At 45.0% G+C, this 19,060-nt stretch overlaps 2 protein-coding genes across 3 annotated transcripts; one reads left to right on the top strand and one right to left on the bottom strand.

Moving 5' to 3' along the window:
* Nucleotides 1-47: 47 nt before the first annotated feature.
* On the bottom strand, nt 48-13,131 carry LOC139368005 (prolyl 4-hydroxylase subunit alpha-1-like). Of its 2 annotated transcripts, XM_071106486.1 has the most exons (15): nt 12,968-13,131; nt 11,082-11,188; nt 10,756-10,852; nt 9,630-9,781; nt 9,062-9,199; nt 8,437-8,685; nt 7,947-8,158; nt 7,197-7,373; nt 6,467-6,537; nt 4,002-4,101; nt 3,414-3,467; nt 3,151-3,216; nt 2,885-2,953; nt 2,678-2,774; nt 48-2,507 (listed from the first exon to the last, which is right to left on the bottom strand). In XM_071106486.1, exons 2-15 carry the CDS (start codon nt 11,164-11,166, stop codon nt 2,437-2,439), a joined length of 1,638 nt encoding a protein of 545 aa, XP_070962587.1. In that variant the 5' UTR covers nt 11,167-11,188; nt 12,968-13,131; the 3' UTR covers nt 48-2,436. The 2 variants fall into 2 exon arrangements, with proteins under 2 accessions (XP_070962587.1, XP_070962588.1); XM_071106487.1 differs by lacking the exon at nt 12,968-13,131 and having other exon boundaries at nt 10,764-10,852; nt 11,082-11,145.
* Nucleotides 13,132-13,538: 407 nt separating this feature from the next.
* On the top strand, nt 13,539-18,626 carry c16h10orf88 (chromosome 16 C10orf88 homolog). The gene is made up of 6 exons (XM_071105675.1): nt 13,539-14,382; nt 14,651-14,848; nt 16,560-16,629; nt 16,824-17,024; nt 17,269-17,633; nt 18,012-18,626. The coding sequence occupies exons 1-6, from the start codon at nt 14,222-14,224 to the stop codon at nt 18,217-18,219; spliced, it is 1,203 nt and encodes a 400-aa protein (XP_070961776.1). The 5' UTR covers nt 13,539-14,221; the 3' UTR covers nt 18,220-18,626.
* The last annotated feature ends 434 nt before the right edge of the window (nt 18,627-19,060 follow it).

The following is a 19,060-nucleotide window of genomic DNA, read 5'->3' as shown; positions in this document are numbered from 1 at the left end:
AGTCAATCAAGTCTGGTCTGGACAAATGTCACACTTACACTGTAGTCTTCAGTGAATACTTATTTATTTAGAAAACATGAATCTCACATGTACAACATCTGGCCACACATCCCATTATTACATTTCAAATAAAATAAGGACTGCACCTTGGAGCAGAGGAGGCTGGTGGAAGGATATAGGAGGATGGGCTCACGTTGTTTCCATTCCAGACATTGTAACGAGCCGTCCTATCGTCTCCCACCAGCCTCTTCTGCTTTGGAGTGTATATAGCCACATTCTCTAAACAGATTTCCCATGGTCAGCAAAGGCTTAAACTGTGGAGTGATGCATGGGATTAATAATCCTAATGATTCTTAGCACCATCTTTCATTCAGAGATGAAATCCTTTGATTATCAAACCAATGAATGATTAGGTAGGAGCTTTGCTTCAGCACTGAGTCAGCACTTAGACTGCTGTATTTCACCAAGGCAGAACGAGGAGTTGGAGAGACGGGAGGAACAGAGGGACTCAGACACAGTTTCTGTGCAGCAGTAATGTTTACCCTGGAGTGAATGACCTCGGGGCTCTTGCCCCATGGCAGACATGGCAATGGTATAGAGGAGATGTGGGGCAGCGATATTGAAAGGTCATTTACAATTGAGTGGATATATGCAGCATTTACCATGAATGCAAACATTGCCTTCTGCAATAGGGATCAAACACTATTAGATAGTCACTGTCCTGAAAATTGCCCCAAGTGTGATAATAGCCCAGACCCGGTGCATACTGTACTTTTGATGGTAACATTGAACAAGTCTTTGCCCTCACATTGATGCTTTCCTATCGAATACCTCAGGTAGTACTGCCACATTTTAAGGCGCATAAACAACTACAACGGTCATAATTTAGAACCCTGGCCTGCACATAGTATCGTCCTAATAACTAACCCTGATTGTCATAGTGCAACCAACTAAACCTCCATCCTTCCCACGAGCCCTCTATCTAGCCCCAGTCCAACCCGACACCCGTTAGAACATCCATTTTGTGGCTCTGGTCAACATCAACCCCTGATTACAGGATCATTGGGATGTCCCCCCATTGAAGTTGAAGGTCTGATATGATGTGGGGTCATCTGATTATGACCTGTTGAGGAGGGAGAGGGGGACAGTGACAGTGCATTTATAACTGGTCTCGGTCAAATGTGTGCTGGGAAGCAGTGGGGGGTGGGTATTGGAGTGATGTTTAAAAGGAGTGGAGGAAGGGATTGGCGTGATGGTTAAAAGGAGTGGAGGAAGGGATTGGCGTGATGGTTAAAAGGAGTGGAGGAAGGGATTGGCGTGATGGTTAAAAGGAGTGGAGGAAGGGATTGGCGTGATGGTTAAAAGGAGTGGAGGAAGGGATTGGCGTGATGGTTAAAAGGAGTGGAGGAAGGGATTGGCGTGATGGTTAAAAGGAGTGGAGGAAGGGATTGGCGTGATGGTTAAAAGGAGTGGAGGAAGGGATTGGAGTGATGGTTAAAAGGAGTGGAGGAAGGGATTGGAGTGGTGGTTAAAAGGAGTGGAGGAAGGGATTGGAGTGGTGGTTAAAAGGAGTGGAGGAAGGGATTGGAGTGGTGGTTAAAAGGAGTGGAGGAAGGGATTGGAGTGGTGGGTAAAAGGAGTGGAGGAAGGGATTGGCATGATGGTTAAAAGGAGTGGAGGAAGGGATTGGCGTGATGGTTAAAAGGAGTGGAGGAAGGGATTGGCGTGATGGTTAAAAGGAGTGGAGGAAGGGATTGGCGTGATGGTTAAAAGGAGTGGAGGAAGGGATTGGCATGATGGTTAAAATGAGTGGAGGAAGGGATTGGCGTGATGGTTAAAAGGAGTGGAGGAAGGGATTGGCGTGATGGTTAAAAGGAGTGGAGGAAGGGATTGGCGTGATGGTTAAAAGGAGTGGAGGAAGGGATTGGAGTGGTGGTTAAAAGGAGTGGAGGAAGGGACTGGAGTGGTGGTTAAAAGGAGTGGAGGAAGGGACTGGAGTGGTGGTTAAAAGGAGTGTTTCAGGTAGAGGAAAAGAGTAGGGCACACCAAAACATGTAATGTGTAGGAAGTTGAACGGGATAAGCAGCTGTGTTGCTTGCTCTAATTAACTTAATATCTTGTATCAAAGTCCCTGTTAAGGGTGAGAATGAAATAAAAAAAGTTCCTCAGGTTAAGACAGCTGTGCAGTCGGAGTGTGCAAAACCCATGACGGAAGGCACAGACTGGGAGCGAAGCGCTTCGGACCCACTGGTGAACCACTCACACACACACTTCAACTACAAATACATGTGACATCACATGAGCAGCCAGAGCCTCAGTGAACACTGAGTTTTGGAGAGGAGGACGAGAGGTCAGAGGGCACTTCACAGCCCACAGAGCCGAGAGTCAGGAGGGTCCAGGAAGAGGGATGAGAGGAGAAAAGTGTATTCCGTTGGATCATTCTGATTCGTTCAGAGTGCAACGTCTCCTGAACTCCTGGCCTCGCTCGTGCATCCACTTGTTAGACACTGGAGAAGGAAGAGGAAACCAAGTCAGGAGGACATGACAAACAAGGACCCACTTAACTGCTGCAGCAAACCGTTAGCGGACCTGACACAACCGTATCACTGCCCTCGGGGCAGACCTGAAGTTCTCAGGGTGTAGGAAATAGGATGTAATGAGAGACAGGTCAGCTCACCCCACTTGTTGCCCACTAGGACAGGGCAGGCTGCGTGCCGTGTGCTGTAGTCACCCTCTCCACTGGCAAACAGGTTATACCAGAACACTGCACTTCCCTGAAAAGAACAGTTTACACATACACAAAGCTCTTTATTTAGCATCAACATGTCAAATAAATAAACCCCATCACGCACTTAAAAGTGAACACCACAGCTGTGTGTTTCACCTTTTTGGGCCACACTGCAGCTCCCACATCAGTAAAGACAGTGGCTCCTCCTGAAGGTACGTCACTCATCTGCAACAGAGAGCCTCGTCAAGCCATCGCATCACACCACTTTAATACGAGAGCTTTAAAAAAAACAACTAATTGAAACCCATTTATTTTTAAATGAAATCTTTGAAATTAGATTCACACATGGGTAAAACAGAAGACCCAAAATTGTATCCAAATCTATGAAGTAGAGCTGAAATAGTGAATTGCTTAATACTAACGTAAATGAGCCAGGTGGCGATGCGGTTCCCGGTGCCCAGCTCCTTAAATGCATCCGGTTCATCTTTCTACAAAGACATGGAACAAACACAAAGGTTCAATAACACTAACAGTGAAGTCAAGGAAAAACTCCCATCCACATATGAACCCACTAGCAACAGTTAATGCACGTGTGCCAGCCAACAACAGTCACCCACTGGCTCTCAGTCATACAGCATAAAGGTCATAGTTCCCTGACCAGAATAGAAAGAGAAGCCTTGTTTACCCGTCCAAAGTCAAAGTGGGGCTCGTATTGCCCGCCCACGCCGTAATTTGCCACCTGAGGACAGATGAACAGAGGACAAACTCAGTGACAGATGCTGTGTTGTCATTAGAGACACTCATCTAGTCCTTTGGTAGGCTCTTCCTAAGTAGAAAACAGCAGTAAAATTGGTGAACTTTGCACTGAGTTTTTATAGTTGCTATAATAGGCATACTGTATAAAGGGAAAGGGGGATACCTAGTCAGTTGTACAATTGAATGCATTCAACTGAAATGTGTCTTCCATATTTAACCTAACCCCTCTGAATCAGAGAGGTGCAGGGGGCTGCCTTAAACCGACATCCACGTTTTCAGCGCCCGGTGAACAGTGGGTTAACTGCCTTGCTCAAGGGTAGGACGACAGATTTGTACCTCGTCAGCTTGGGGATTCGATCCAGCAACCTTTCGGTTACTGGCCCTACGCTCCTCCTACCCGCCAGTGTATATACACATCATTAGTTGCTAAACTAGATGTACTGCCAGGGTATCCCCTCCTGCCAGTGCTCCAGTCCTACTAAAGTCCCTCAGCCACACTGATGTTCGGTTGTGTTACCTGTAGCTCCTCTGCAGTCTTGACATTCAAGCCGGTGATGTCCTCAATGCGCTGGTTTATCTTGTCCACTACTGGATCTTCGTAGGCGGTTAGCCATGCACTGTGATGAGAAACGGAGAGTTTGAGTCGTAAAATACATCTTTATTTAGCATCAAAATTGCAGCCAGGCAGCTGAATAATGTTATTCTAGATTAGTGTGTCCACAGTTAACAGTTAAGATAGCAGCATGGACAGCATGTGGTAGTACTGTAGGTTAGAAGGGGTATACAGATGTAGGATCTTAATTTGATCACCCTGTTGCAGGAGAAATTTCCTGCAATGTAGGAAATGTAAAACTTGTAGTGCATTTGAGGTTTAAAAATACGTCGGAAGACTTGACCCCTACAATTATCGACCCCTACAATTATGATCCACATAATAATTCACATTTCCTGTTGCTGCAGAATTGTTTTCTTGCTGTAGCAAACTGGCTCAAATTAAGATTCTACATCTGTAGAAGGAAACAGGCTGGTTGAAACAGGTGAAAGGGAACTCCATATTTATCCAGTCTCAGAGCAAAAATATTAAAAACAAACTGTTTCTCACCAAGGAAGTTGGGGCATTTATGAGGAAGAGTGACCATTTCGGAGTTAGGGTTATTAATTTAAACAAACAGACCCCAGGCCCCTTCTGTCCCTCTGTTACAGACCTTGCCGTTTGAAATGTATAAATATAGATTAAAAAGCTATGGGAGTAACAGAAGATGCTGGTAAGAGTCCAGCAGGGAGCAGAGTTGACTGGGGAGACCAAGATCCCATCCTTTCATTGGGTAGGGGCCAAGCCTCACTTCAAAACAAGTCGAGTCAGACAGGCCCACGTCTCAGGCGCTGTTTACACGCCCTCATTTAACATGAATGTGTGTGTCCTTTGTTCAATTAGCGTAGCCTGTGCATGTTATAAAGATGAATAGGAAATGACTTAAAAATGGCCTCAATCGATTCATTCTGAAGTATATATGTGCGAGTATCTTCACTGGAAGACAGGGTTGGAAGTGCTGTCATTAGAGTCCGGACAGAATGCTGGCTCACATCCTTAGATATAAATACTCCATCAGCTGCTATATATGGTTACAAAAACATGTTCTGTATCGGAGTGCTTCATTAAACCATTCATCTAACAAGAAGAAAAATCTAGAGCCTAACCGAGAACCCTGATAAATAAATGCCCCCAAGACAATTCATAAACACATTGAGCAGGTTTTATGAGCTAAATGTTGAATAAATGTGGCTAATTTAGGTTAATTGGTGTAATGAAGCTGAAATCTGGGGTCAGAGGAACAGAGGAAGATCACCATGTTTCCGTTTGCTCATCAACTGCAGTTAATCTATTTCCACAAGGGGACGCTCTATAGCCACGCCACATTAAACAGGCTTGAAGGGAACAAATAGGCAGGCAGACCCCTTTCTACAAGAGGAGATTCCACCCATACACTGAAACGTCATTCTGTAAGATACACCAGAGCCTGCACCAAGATAACAGAAAAACTCCTGTTTTCAAGAAAAAGAGCAGGAAAAACTGTGCTTGCCACTGCATGGATTGGGTTGTCATGTCGATAATGTCAATCATCTGATGGGTTGGAGAGGAGAGGAAGTGATGTCATTGCAGTAGGAGGAGAGAGGTGGAGAGGTAGGTGTGTCCGTAAGTAAAGTTCCACAAAAGGGGGTGAGAGGTAGGGATGAGCAGGGCAGACAGGGCCTCATGCAGGCCCCTCTCTGTCACCTTTGACCCCTTACCTCTTGGAGACTAATGGGCTGTAGTGAGTTTCCCAGTTTGGGGGTCATGCACGGTGGCACGCTTTAGCTAGTATCCCAGACGGTTCACATTACAGTCACAGATCACAGTGAAGAGGACAGAGACAGAGAGATAGAGACATCACTGAATGATCAAGCAACTGTATGAGAGACAGACTGACGCTAGGCCAGGGCATGCGGACCATCAGGTCTAAAAACCATTGCAGTACACGACTTGCAACTTGTAATGGTCACAGCCAAAACTTAAATGAGACATTACCAAAGGTAGAAGATATTAAACTGGCCTGGTCGCACCCCGACTACTGTTAAGGGAGTCATAACAAGCAGGTACTGGACTCCTGTTCCTCCCTCTTGTTATGATCAAAGCAGTAGCGGGACATCTTGGCAAGAGCACGGGCCCAGAGGGACTGAATTATACCTTCAAAATCAACCTAGCTTCCAATATACCCAAAGTGTCTACCATCTCACAAGAATGTTACTTGTTCCAGCAATATTTCCCCAAACATACAAACGGTCCATTTACAATCCGTTATAATTCCTCTACGCTTAAATCGCAGAGTTCCCGATTAGCTGTTGTGCTCTTGCCACGGTTCCTGCCCAAGCAGAAGGAGAGGATGCAGGGTGCGGAGGGGTATGGGGTACAGCGCTGTGCCCATCCCTGCCTGCTGGACTTACCTCTTGCTGATGCGATAGTGGGCGGTCTCCAGCACACCAGTAATGGGGTTGGAGATGGTGGCCCGGCGCAGCTGTGGAGCCAACAGCCAACCGGCAGAGAGGACATGGGTTACAGGGACAATCCCTGTTACACACTGACTGGCTGCTGGACCCACATACACTACGAGGCTACATTAAGTCTGTGCTGTGTGTCCCTGCTGGACCCCTCTCCAAGAGCTGAACTCTAGCTTGAGTTATGGATCTCTATCATTTACATTAATACACGATTTATGCAAAAGTCTGAATTATGTGTTGATATGAAGCTATAATTCAGTTATGACCACTCGATTCAGTTATGACCACTCGATTCAGTTATGACCACTCGATTCAGTTATGACCACTCGATTCAGTTATGACCATTAGAGGTGATGTTCATTGCCGAGTCAAAACTCACCTCTAGATCTAACGGAGCTATCAAATACTACTGTATGTGCCAAACAAATGGGATGTTGCTCTTATCCAGCTAGTTTGTAACAAACAAACACACACACGGGAACACAGTCAGGTCCTCGTGCAGGGTGGGCATCCCCAGTCTTCTTATGGCAGCATGCATCTTAGACACATTCTAATGTCTACCACACCTAGGGTTGCATCATTTCCCCCCAAAATGATCCTTATTATAATTAATTATAATTCTGGAAAACCACACGCCAGACCCCGTCTTCCCCCGGAGGTTGAACTTTGAACTCACCCTGGGTTTGGCCAGCTCTTTAACCTTCTCGATCTCACTATTGGAGAGGATGTCGTGGTAACGGATGATGCGTGGGCGGTCCCACTCGTCCTCCTGCTTGACGGGACCCAGCACGTACAGGGGGTGGTGGTTGTTGTCAGAGTAACGACAGAACATACGACTCTGGCGACGAGGGGTCTGAAAGATGGAAGAGAGGGATACAGATCATACATGATCACAGAGGGCCACCCGAACTCCCCCCACACACTCTAAAATAACATCTTTTTGGGCTTAGTGGAAGTCAATTTACAGTGCATAAATGTATTCAAATAAAGTATTTCAAGAGGACTAGGACTTAAAATACATAGCCATTAGAAGCAGTGCATGCAGAGTGTGTGTTAGCCAGTGAAGGCTGGTGAGGGGTGGACAGTTCATAGTAATGGCTGGAAAGGATTGAATGGAATCAAACAAATGGAAACTATGCGTTTGATACCTTTCAATGTATTCCATTCCAGCCATTACTACGAGTCTGTCCTCCGATTTAAAGTGCCACCAGCCACTGGTTAGTACAGTTCAGTGGAGGCTGCTGAGCAGAAGACGGCTCATAATAATGGCTGGAACAAAGCAAACGGAATGGCATCAAACACATGGAAACCAAGCGTTTGATGTATTTGATACCATTCCACTAATCCCGTTCCAGCCATTACCATGCGACGGTCCTCCCCAATTAAGGTTCCGCCAACCTCCTGTGGTACAGTTAGTGGCTCTCACCATCTTGATGCCTTCGCCGCGACACAGCTGTTCATATTTCCTCCTCTCAGGCAGGTAGTCTGCAGGTCTGCCCTTCTTGTCAGATGCCTCTCTCTTCTCCCTCTCTCTCTTCTCCTTCTCCTTCTGGCCCTCCTCCGCCTCCACCTTGTTCTGCTTGGCCAGCTGGTACTCAAAGTACTTCAGGTTGCCGTTGGCTCGCTGGTGGGCAGAGTCTGAGAAACACAACAGACTCGGTTAGGACAGAAGATGAGTCTACTCAGTATTGACCTGCGCAGTACAATCAAGACATGAAAAACAAATATCATACACATACTTGGGTGACAGTACTTAAACATGTATTTCAGTAATCTGACTAGGTGGGACTGGTGAAAGCCAAAGGGAGGTAACCCCGCTTTCAGTTATAGATTCAGACAAAGTATCAATTTCAAAAGTATTCAGACAGGCCCTTGGCCTTACATAATGTACAAGTACTACAGCAGTCTCCACTCACCCAATTTGAGTAGTCTCTTGGTGTAGTCCAAGGCTCTCTCTAGCTCCCCCTGCTGGTAGATGGAGTAGCTGAGGTAGTCCAGGATGGTCACCATGTCCACGGTGGACTCCTCTCCCCCGTCCAGCTGTTTCAGGGCCTGCTCCATCCACAGCTCTGTGTGGTAGTAGTCGGCATCAGAGTAGGCTATCTTCCCCAGCTCAAAGCAGTCCTCCACTGTCATAGGGCTCATAGCGACATCCTTATTGGTTCCTGTGTGTAGATGTTAACATGTGCAGAGTGACACACACATCTCCATCTCAGCAGCATTTGCATGCAGTTCACTTATATGGCATTTCAAGCATCCATGTGGACTAAATGGGGTGCTGCACTGCATGTGGTGAGCACCGTGCACGATTTCCCCCTGCAACAGTAGGAGCAGCCATCACTGAAGCTCTAACAGAACCTCTGCCGGCAACACGTCCACTGCTAATCCAGTCCTGGTATGAAGCTCCCACCGCATGCCCTAAGCCCCTAGTCAGCCTCTCCCTGCCTGGCCCTCACTAGGCAGTTCCCCCGTGGAGATGGTGAGCGTGTCTAGCCAGTAGATGCCCTAAGCCCCTAGCCTCTACGTCCCAGCCCCACTCACCAGGAAGCTCTCCTGAGGATATGGTGTGCGTGTCCAGCCGGTAGGTGTCCTGAAGCCTCATCAGGGCCTTGGCTGCCCCCGTCTGGTCGTCATCATTGGGGAAGTACTGTCTCTGGATGGTCAGGTTAGAGATGAACCCTGGAGTATGGGAAGGAAAGATGGTTAGGAACCTCAATTCTACTATCTTCACACAGGGTGGTATAGATGCTAGGAGAACAAATGGTATGACGTCATTGTTTTAGCACTAGCCACTGAGTTTGTAAAACTACGGCGCACTACATGGTTATATGTGCCAATAAATCAGCACAATCTACTCTTCGCAAAACGAGGAATGTGGTAAGTGATTGGAGGCCGTCATCTATGTGAGCCTCTGTTATTTCATTCATCTCTGTAGAAAACAGACCCTGTTACATCACTTCAGTGATTGCTTAAAATGCAACATGACTGATTATATTGTTTTTATTTTATTTTATTAAGTTGTCAAATTAGCACTTAGCAATAATTGAATCTGTATGTGGTAACATAGCATTTATAGTCATTAGAATAGAGGCGTGTGAGTAGCCCTGACCATCAGACATGTCCTTGAGAACCAGGCTCTCCAGCTCTCCCCACTCTGTGTTGAGCCTCTTCATCAGCTTGAAGGCGTTGACCGGGTGGCCCAGGAAGCCTTCTGGGTCCTGAGTGGCTGTGGCCGACAACACATCCAGCTTCTCAGCCCACCTGGACACACCATGGAGGGAAAAGGCATTCAATATAGGCTACTCCTCTTGACCTGCACTGTTGGAACTTAAGAATGTCACTGTACCCTGTGAATCATGTGACTAATAAACAAAGAAAGAAAAAAACAAGTGGCTCAGAAGCACACACCACCCCACCACCCCACCCCCCCCCCGGAAGGCAAAAAAAAAAACTGTTATATCAGGTCCTGCACTTGACACACCCTGTTGGTTTATTGTGCCATCTTCATAGCCAGAGAAACTAGGTCTCTGGTTAGCCAGGCCCATTGTAAGCTAGAGACATGGCAATATGACACCCTCTAAAGACATGTTACAGATACAGGTAGTGTCGTGAAGCAGGATATGTACACCACAGGAGGCTGGTGAGGGGAGGACAGCTCAGGGTAATGGCCGGGATGGAGCAAATGGAACGCCATGTGTTTGATGTATTTGATACCATTCCACTGATTCCGCTCCAGCCATTACCACGAGCCCATCCTCCCCAATTAAGTTGCCACCAACCTCCTGTGATGTACATTCCTCGCTGTGACAGCCTTTATAGCATGGTGCCTTGTGGGAGAGAGCAACGTGACCAAGAAAGAGAGAGTAGCTATCTGGGTATTGGGGCTCTCACTTTATAACCTGCCAGAGCCTGTGACTGTGGGAGAAAGATGGAGAGATATAAAAGAGACTGCCTATGCACCGGGGCTCTCCTCTCACTTTATAACCTGCCAGAGCCTGTGACTGTGGGAGAAAGATGGAGAGATATAAAAGAGACTGCCTATGCACCGGGGCTCTCCTCTCACTTTATAACCTGCCAGAGCCTGTGACTGTGGGAGAAAGATGGAGAGATATAAAAGAGACTGCCTATGCACCGGGGCTCTCCTCTCACTTTATAATCTGCCAGAGCCTGTGACTGTGGGAGAAAGATGGAGAGATATAAAAGAGACTGCCTATGCACCGGGGCTCTCCTCTCACTTTTTGACCTGCTCTAGTTTGTCCTCCTCAGCTCTGATGTAATCCTTCAGAGAGGTGACCAGGTCCTTCTCTGTGTACAGCAGATCGGTCATCTGACCTAGTGAAACACAGTAAAACACAGGGGTCAAAAGTTGCACTAGTTCTTCTATGCGTTGAACATTTTAGACATGTTAGTAATGTTTATGTCGGTGATAAACAACGATTTTCATTGGGAGCAATGCCGTTCAAGCCAATGTTTGTGACCGAGACAGGCTGGAAGCGATGAAACTACTGAATAAAGGGCTCAACAGAGAGATGTTCATGAAAGGAGAGGACATTTAACCTACCGATGGAAGTGAAGAAATCTTTGTCAGCAGAGGATGTGTAGAATAGACAGGTCAACAACACACAACAGACTCCCCTCAACTCCATCTTTACACTGCCGCACAGGGGTCTGTAAAACGAGGTAGATGAGTTGTTAGCCCGTTACATATCATATTAATACCTGTGAGATGTAAGGGCACTTGGACACACTATCCACTGATGATCTCATGACAGGAATCTTCAGAAAGACATATTTGTATGAAACTAACAGCACCAATTAAAATACTTTTGCGAGTCTCGGCATGCTAAGTGGCTGAGCAGAAGCTTGTAAAAATGTGTTGCCCACGCTGGGGATACGGCTTTGCCAGACTTGCCTTCAGAACCCACCAAGTGAATATACAGCCACTGCCAGCTCACGCACCCTGCATGACCCTTTTCACTGCGCTCACAAGGCCTTCGTTCTTTACACAACTACTACTGTGTCAGCCATGCTGCTGCTAAAATAAAATAAATAAACTTAATAGACTCAAAGCAGGGATTTTAAATTCCTTTGTCTATAAAAAACATGTTTTAACTACATATCTAGCTAACAGGTAAGTACTCCGTTTGACCAGAGGGCATTTGAGGCTTTAGGATGACAGAGTACAAGCCGGACAGTGAGAGCAGCAGCTGCATCCCAAGGAGAGCAAGGAGCAGAGGGGGCGGAGGCCGAGGTGGAAGGGAAAGGCTTGATTTCCCTTTTGGGTCGCTCAAGTATTTACGACGGGCAATCAAATACCCGGGAGAGTACACAAGTTCACACAAACGGCTGGCAGTAGGTGCTGTAAATAAATAGGCCAATGAGCTTAATTTCCTTTTATGATGGTCTGGATTTGATTTTGGATAGGTAGGTACCCTTGAAACAGATGTGCAACAGGTGAACAGAGGCCCAGGGCAGATGACCTATCACCCAACCCTATCTAGGTAATTGGAAAGTAGGTATTTCATCAAAAGGTCAGGAATGTATGAGATGTGACCCAACAAGACTACAAAGAGCTATTAGATTAAGAAAACTGGCGAGGACATGCAGAGGTGATGCATCTGTGTCTGTTATTACTGTTCACTAAAATAAAGTGTAATTGTTATATAATACATTTAAAATTCAATGGAGAGTATGGACGTCCCAAGGCTCCCAGACAGCAAGGACCCTACAATTGTGGAGAGGTTCAAACCAGGGAGTATAATTCAGGGAGAAAAGACTGCCACGTACATGCCCCTCCCCCCATCGCAGGGATTTTTGGGAGCACCATCAAAATAGATTCCCTAGCCTTGGAGTAAACCATACTGCCAAAAACTAGAGTTGACTGCAAATGTATGTTTTAACACATTTTTTATGGGCTTGCAGATATGTTTCTGAACGTTCAAATTAGGCAATGATCTACTCTTGAAATGCCGACACTCAGCGTTGCAACATGTGAAGAAATCTTTGTCAGCGGAGGATGTGCGACATGTGTGCAACAATGTATCAACCAATTGTTTCCAGCAACATGTTGTTGTCACACGTAGCAAGCAAATAAACACTAAGGAGATTTAGAAAAAAAATAAAAATAAAAAACTCCGCGCATAGCTAAATTTTACTGCAGCTGCGACACAAAACTTTCTGTTTTATACCTTAACACATTTTGTTCCTACTGTACAGCAGGCCAAATATCAGCTGCGATAAAATAAAAATAACTCAAATCTATTGTTCAATTTACAACAACGATGTGACTGGCAATTTTACAATGTAAAATAGCGGTAACATCAAGGTGTTATTTCAGAGAGGGACGCAGCAGACCAAAACGAATGGTCATAGTGACTAACGTTCCTCTAATACTTCAGTGAGCAATATCATGCAGTAATTTAGAGAATCAATTACATATTTCGGTACCTTATTCCGCTCAGCACTGCTTTCGGAAGAGGGTTAAAATCCCCACGTCGAATGCCACCGCTGTTTTCTCAAAATCCTCGGTATTTTGAACTGGGCTGCGGTTAACTGGTAGGTTTATGTACCGGTTTCCATTTTCTCTTTATTGCCATTATACAGGATGGTGAATGTCGCCACCTGGCGGTTGGATTTAAACAGTGAGTGAAATACAGTTGTGCTGTGTAAATCTGTGCCCTGGTTTTAATATCTATGGTAAATTCACTCAAAACTACTCCAGTCAGTCTTTCAATAAAACAGCATGTTAAAAAAAAACAAAAGAGGGAAAAGAAATAACATTTTTAAGGCTAGTTGTTTTCCTTTGTTTTTAAACGTTGTTTAAAAAAAAATGTACATATATTTTTTTATGTTGTTTTTAATAGAATTTATATTGTTTTTCATCCACGAAATGTCACCATTAATTAATAGTTAGCTAATAATTGCATGATAATATATGTAATTGGATGGTTACTAATATCATTATTCATTTATCTACTGGTTAGGACTCTTATTTTGAAGGAAGAAAGAAAAGCGTTCTACAGAAGTAGAAGATCCACAGGGTCGTCGCTAGTCAACACAGCCACAAAGTCGTATGACCTATTTCTACAATTTCTCTTATTAAAATCTGATTTTAAGCCTAAACTTAACCACAATGCTAACATTATGTCTAGCCCTAATCTTAAATTAAGACCAAAAATTAATTTGTTTTTATGATTTTTGATCGATCGGCCTGAGGCTAATTTTCAGTTTGTGGCTGTGCTATTTAGTAGAAACCGATCCACAGAAGGGAAAAAAAGCGTAACGCGGAAGTGCTTCATTGGTGGTGTAACATCATAAACGAGCCGTGCTTTCATCGAAGTTGCCAGCTAGTTAGTCGTCTGGTCGCCAGATATGCTTTCTAAAACTATTAGTTGATGTAAGGTATGAATTGTAGCGTTTTAACTGACGTTTCCATCCATTGACCCAGGAATGGACGGGCCGCCTGTATGCTAGCTAACATGCTAACGTTAGCTAACATTTCCTTGAGAGTCGATAGGATTGTTTGATATATTTTTGCACGGTTACCGACTGGCATAGACAAACCAACAGTGTGACTGAAATAACCGTTTCTGCCCAGCATTTGTTCATAACGTCACTGTGCTGTAGAAGAGGAATCTGTTTTGTATTTTACTAGTCCATTTGGCTAGATAGGCATTACGTTTAGGGAAAGCGGTCATCATCATGGCCAGTATTGACGTGAGTACAAGCAAAGATGAACCTGTCAACGGGCACACGTCATGGGCTTGCAAATCACAGGAGCGCCAACTCTCTGACATCCTTCTCCCAGTACAGTCAAGTATCAACACTGACATCAGTCAGATCGACAGAGACACACCAAACGGGTAAGACACCTTGTTTATCATCTTCTCCACTGACACACATTCCCATACCGCAGTGACCTCGTCAACCTTTAAATGACCACACATAAACGGTTTATGCATGCCTTAACTCATTGAAACGTTCCAGGAAGCCCCAGACGGTCATAGTTAGCAATCTAGACTAACTTCCACTCTCTAGAATAGTTACAGCACCGATATTAAAATCCTTGATTTTCTTAATAAAAATACTGCTACCCTTTGACATTTTGATCACTCTCTTGTTTGTCCTCAGGTGTGTTCCAGTGCTCCTGGAGCAGGTTGAGCAGGGGTCTCCGTGTGTCATCACCCTGTGCTGTGCACCCCACTGCCCTGCCCTCATCACCAGCCTGCTGGTGACCAGCGAGGCCCGCACAATTGAGGTCTACTCCCAGGCTGGGGACTACTGTGGCACCAGTCGCGGGGAAAGAGACCCCAACACACAGCCTGACAGGTGTGTGTATTATATATATATAAAAAGTTTGGTGTCACATAGAAATGTCCTTGTTTTTGAAAGGCAACATTTTTTGTCCTTTAAAATATCAAATTGATCAGAAATACAGTGTAGACATTGTTAATGTTGTGAATGACTATTGTAGCTGCAAACGACTGATTTATAATGGAATATCTACATAGGCCCATTATCAGCAACCGTCACTCCTGTGTTCCAATGGCTTGTTGTGTTAGCTAATCCAAGTTTATCATTTTAAAAGGCTAATTGTGAAGAGGCGACTCCGGGATGCTGACCTTCTAGGCAGAGTTGCAAAGAAAAAGACGTATCTCAGACGGGTCAATAAAAATATTGATGGGCAAAAGAACACAGACACTGGACAGAGGAACTCTGCCTAGAAGGCCAGCATCCCGGAGTCTTCTCTTCACGGTTGACGTTGAGACTGGTGTTTTGCGCGTACTATTTAATGAAGCTGTCAGTTGAGGACTTGTGAGGCGTCTGTTTCTCAAACTAGACACTCTAATGTACTTGTCCTCTTGCTCAGTTGTGCACCTCTTTCTATTCTGGTTAGGGCCAGTTTGTTCTGTTCTGTGAAGGGAGTAGTTGTACGAGATCTTCAGTTTCTTGGCAATTTCTCACATGGAATAGCCATAATTTCTCAAAACAAGAATATATTGATGAGTTTCAGAAGAAAGTTATTTGTTTCTGTCCATTTTGAGCCTGTAAACAAACCCACAAATGCTGATGCTCCAGAAACTCAACTAGTCTAAAGAAGGCCAGTTTTATTGCTTCTTTAATCAGAACAACAGTTTTCAGCTGTGCTAACATAATTGCAAAAGGGTTCTGTAATGATAAATTTGCCTTTTAAAACTATAAACTTAGATTAGCTAACACAATGTGCCATTGGAACACAGGGGTGACAGTTGCTGATAATGGGCCTATGTAGATATTCCATTATAAATCAGTCGTTTGCAGCTCCAATAGTCATTCACAACATTAACAATGTCTACACTGTATTTCTGATCAATTTGATATTTTAAAGGACAAAAAATGTTGCCTTTCAAAAACAAGGACATTTCTAAGTGGCCTCAAACTTTTGAATGGCAGTATGTATATATGTAGGGAATATGTAAATAATAGCCCGTGTGTAGAATAATACCAAATACGAAAAGGAGAGTATTACTTATTTCTACCTTTTTTGTGTACCTATACATGATACATCACCATGAAGAGACTGACATTCATATCCATAATTATGCACTTCTGTGTAGTACAAATCAGGGACCCATGATGAAGTTCTATTACTGCAATACTGTAGTTCAATAACCCACTTTTTTTTTTTTTAAATGTTAAGTTAAGCTGTCATGTCATAGCTGACACACCATTCTTTGTGCAGACATTTTTTAAAACTTAATCCAGAGCAGATATTTACGCTTTTGGGAAGTGTGGTCACATAAAAAAACGGACAGATTTTACAGAAATTCTGTTACCAAACTTTGCATCTGCACAGTTTGTCCAGTAAATGTTGTTTTTGTATAAACATTTCTGAGTAAATTATTAAAAGCATTCCTTGTGCATGGAGTTGTATGGTTTAACTTAGAAATTAATGTTTTTTTGTTTGTCATACATTTTAAAGCGAAAAATGGAAACAGTATGATACTTGGGTGTAATGTGGTACGTCCTTATTAAAAATATATATATTTTTGCTTTTCAGTGCAGAGAGAGGACCCTTCTACAGGAAACACTTAATATTGGAGTCCCCCGCCGCATCATGTGAGGTGAAGGTATGCATGTCAACCACAGCTTTCAAATCAACAGTAGTTTCTGTTACTACTTCAGTCCCGTTCCTGTTTATTCTCTACTAGCACATAGCAATGGCTCTGGGAACATGAAATCCATTGACTCATCCCCTTTACCTGTCTAGTTAGGGTTATTATGGGTGGTGCCCTTTCTTGGGCTAACTTCTGTGTTTTCTCAGCTGCTGTCTCTTGGTGGGCGAGGGAGCGTGGCTGTGGCTCGGGTCGTGATGGGCCTACAGACACTGACACCTGTGGACTGCTCTCTGAGCCTGGGGCCCAGCATCGACATGCTCCGTGTGCAGTCCATGGTGGAGGAGATGGGCGCCAGCCTCTCACCGGGGGCCCAGAGCCTCATGAACATGGTCCAGTTTCAGCAGAAGGTGGGTTCTCCGCTGACGTCAATGCACCACAGTCACCAATACCAGTCAATAGACGCCTCAGTGGAAAATGACGCAGTCCGAAATGACACAGGAGACACTGGCTCATATTGTATTGTATTGTTCATTCTTCTACCCACCAAGATGGCTGTCAGATAGCGAGAAGCTCAAGACTAGTGAACAGAGAACACCGAAGACAATCGCTGTATTGTATGGTAAATCGAGCTCTTTGGTATTTTTTTTCCAGAACAAAGCTGACTCACTGAGTGGGTTTCTGCCCCTCCTCGTGAGCAGCGGGGCTCTCTCTGCTCTTGCTAGAGTAACTAACGGACCCTCTTCAGCTCCAGCGGACATTCAACACCCCTCAGTCAACACTAGCCTCCAGCCAGACGAGATGTCTGACTCTGCCTCCTCAGATCCATGGCCCCAGTCTCGTGCAGCCTGCGATACTCACACCGGCCTGGCAGACATGATGTCACCCTTTCTTAACGGCCAGCCAGGAGGACGGAGGCCATGCATCAGCCCAGACTTGCTCCCTATGCTGCAGAGTGTGTGTGGGCAGGTGACGCAGCTCCGCATCGAGGATGCCTCAAAGACATCCAACGGCCCGCGGTGAGTATGATGACTGGTGGTGGGTCTAACTACAATGTAAATCTCCCTCTGAACGTTTACATGGTGTGGTTGGAGTAGAATGGCGTCCAGATGTTGTGGTTAGGAGTCAAGTGGATGGGGTATGTTAGTGCTGACCATGTCTGTCTGGGTTTGGTAATGGTTCTGGCGGCATTGTGGTGTGTCTGTTTATGTTCCAGGAAATGTTTGTGTCTGTATGACCGTAAAGGTCTTGTTGTCAGGGAAAACTCCCGGTCCAGTGAAACTTGTGAGGATAGCGAGGATATGTTCAAGGGCAATGTTAACATGGGAGGGCGACAGCACCAAAGGGAGGTACTTTAATTATTCTGAAAACCTATTCTGTGATGGATCGTCTTGCAGGCAGGAGCATGCATGCTGCAGAGGGCTGGAGCAGGTCCTGGAGAGATGTCTGGGCGAGATGGAAAGGAGGCTGATGGAACACATGGACCAGCGACTGGATGCCATGCAGCTGCGCCTGGAAACGGCCTTACTGCAGACCCTGGCCCTTCCCCTTAACCACCTCAAGACCACAGCACCCACGCCTGACCAGCCTCAGGCCCTGCACTAACTCTATCCCAACTCCGGCCTCTACCCAAGCCACAGCCCCTGCCACATCCCCTACCTTATCCCCAGCCCCCACTGACTTTAGCCCATTGCATTGGCTCCAGCCCCTACCTTATCCCCAGCCCTAGCCCCCACTGACTCCAGCCCCTACCTTATCCCCTGCCCCATGCACAGCCCCTACACTGGCTGCAACCAATAACCCACACCCAATAACCTGAACCCAATCACCCAACTCCACAGAGACAAGCTGCTTATTTTACTGTAGTTTTACCACTTGTGCATGTTTGTAAAATAATGTCTACCTGTTGTAAATTTGACTCTCTTTCATATTCTGTGTATTAACAGACTGGTTTAAATAACTGCACTGTATGATCAAGAGTGAAAATAAATATATTTATACTGTAACAAAACTACAGAATATGTTTATTATTTTATGTGCAAGGGTAAAAAATAGTTTAAAAAAAAATCTACCAAAACCTGCTAAACATATTCATTCCTCTAATGTAAAACATGACATGTTTATGTTGGTAAAGGAGAAGCACTAGGTGGAGCCGTTGGTTTCGTGTCTTTGGTAGGACTCCATTACTACATTACAGAGGGCTCCATTGCTGCATCCTTGAACAGGTCAACACACCCCGGGCTGATCTTTCCGGGAAAAGCTCAGCTGACTAAATATTTTAAGGATTATGTGAAACATGAATTTACCAGAATGATGTGCTGGATGTTTGGCGTGGATTACCGTACCAGCTAAATCAATAAATGGCTATGTCAGAGAACAATAATCCTTTGTATAAATCATGATCATGCATCAAACTGGATGGAAACAGTTGAATCCCACTGGGCAC

The sequence above is a fragment of the Oncorhynchus clarkii genome, chromosome 16, assembly GCF_045791955.1.
Source record: "Oncorhynchus clarkii lewisi isolate Uvic-CL-2024 chromosome 16, UVic_Ocla_1.0, whole genome shotgun sequence".
NCBI classification, from domain to species: domain Eukaryota; kingdom Metazoa; phylum Chordata; class Actinopteri; order Salmoniformes; family Salmonidae; genus Oncorhynchus; species Oncorhynchus clarkii.
This window is presented reverse-complemented; position numbering and strand designations above follow the sequence as displayed.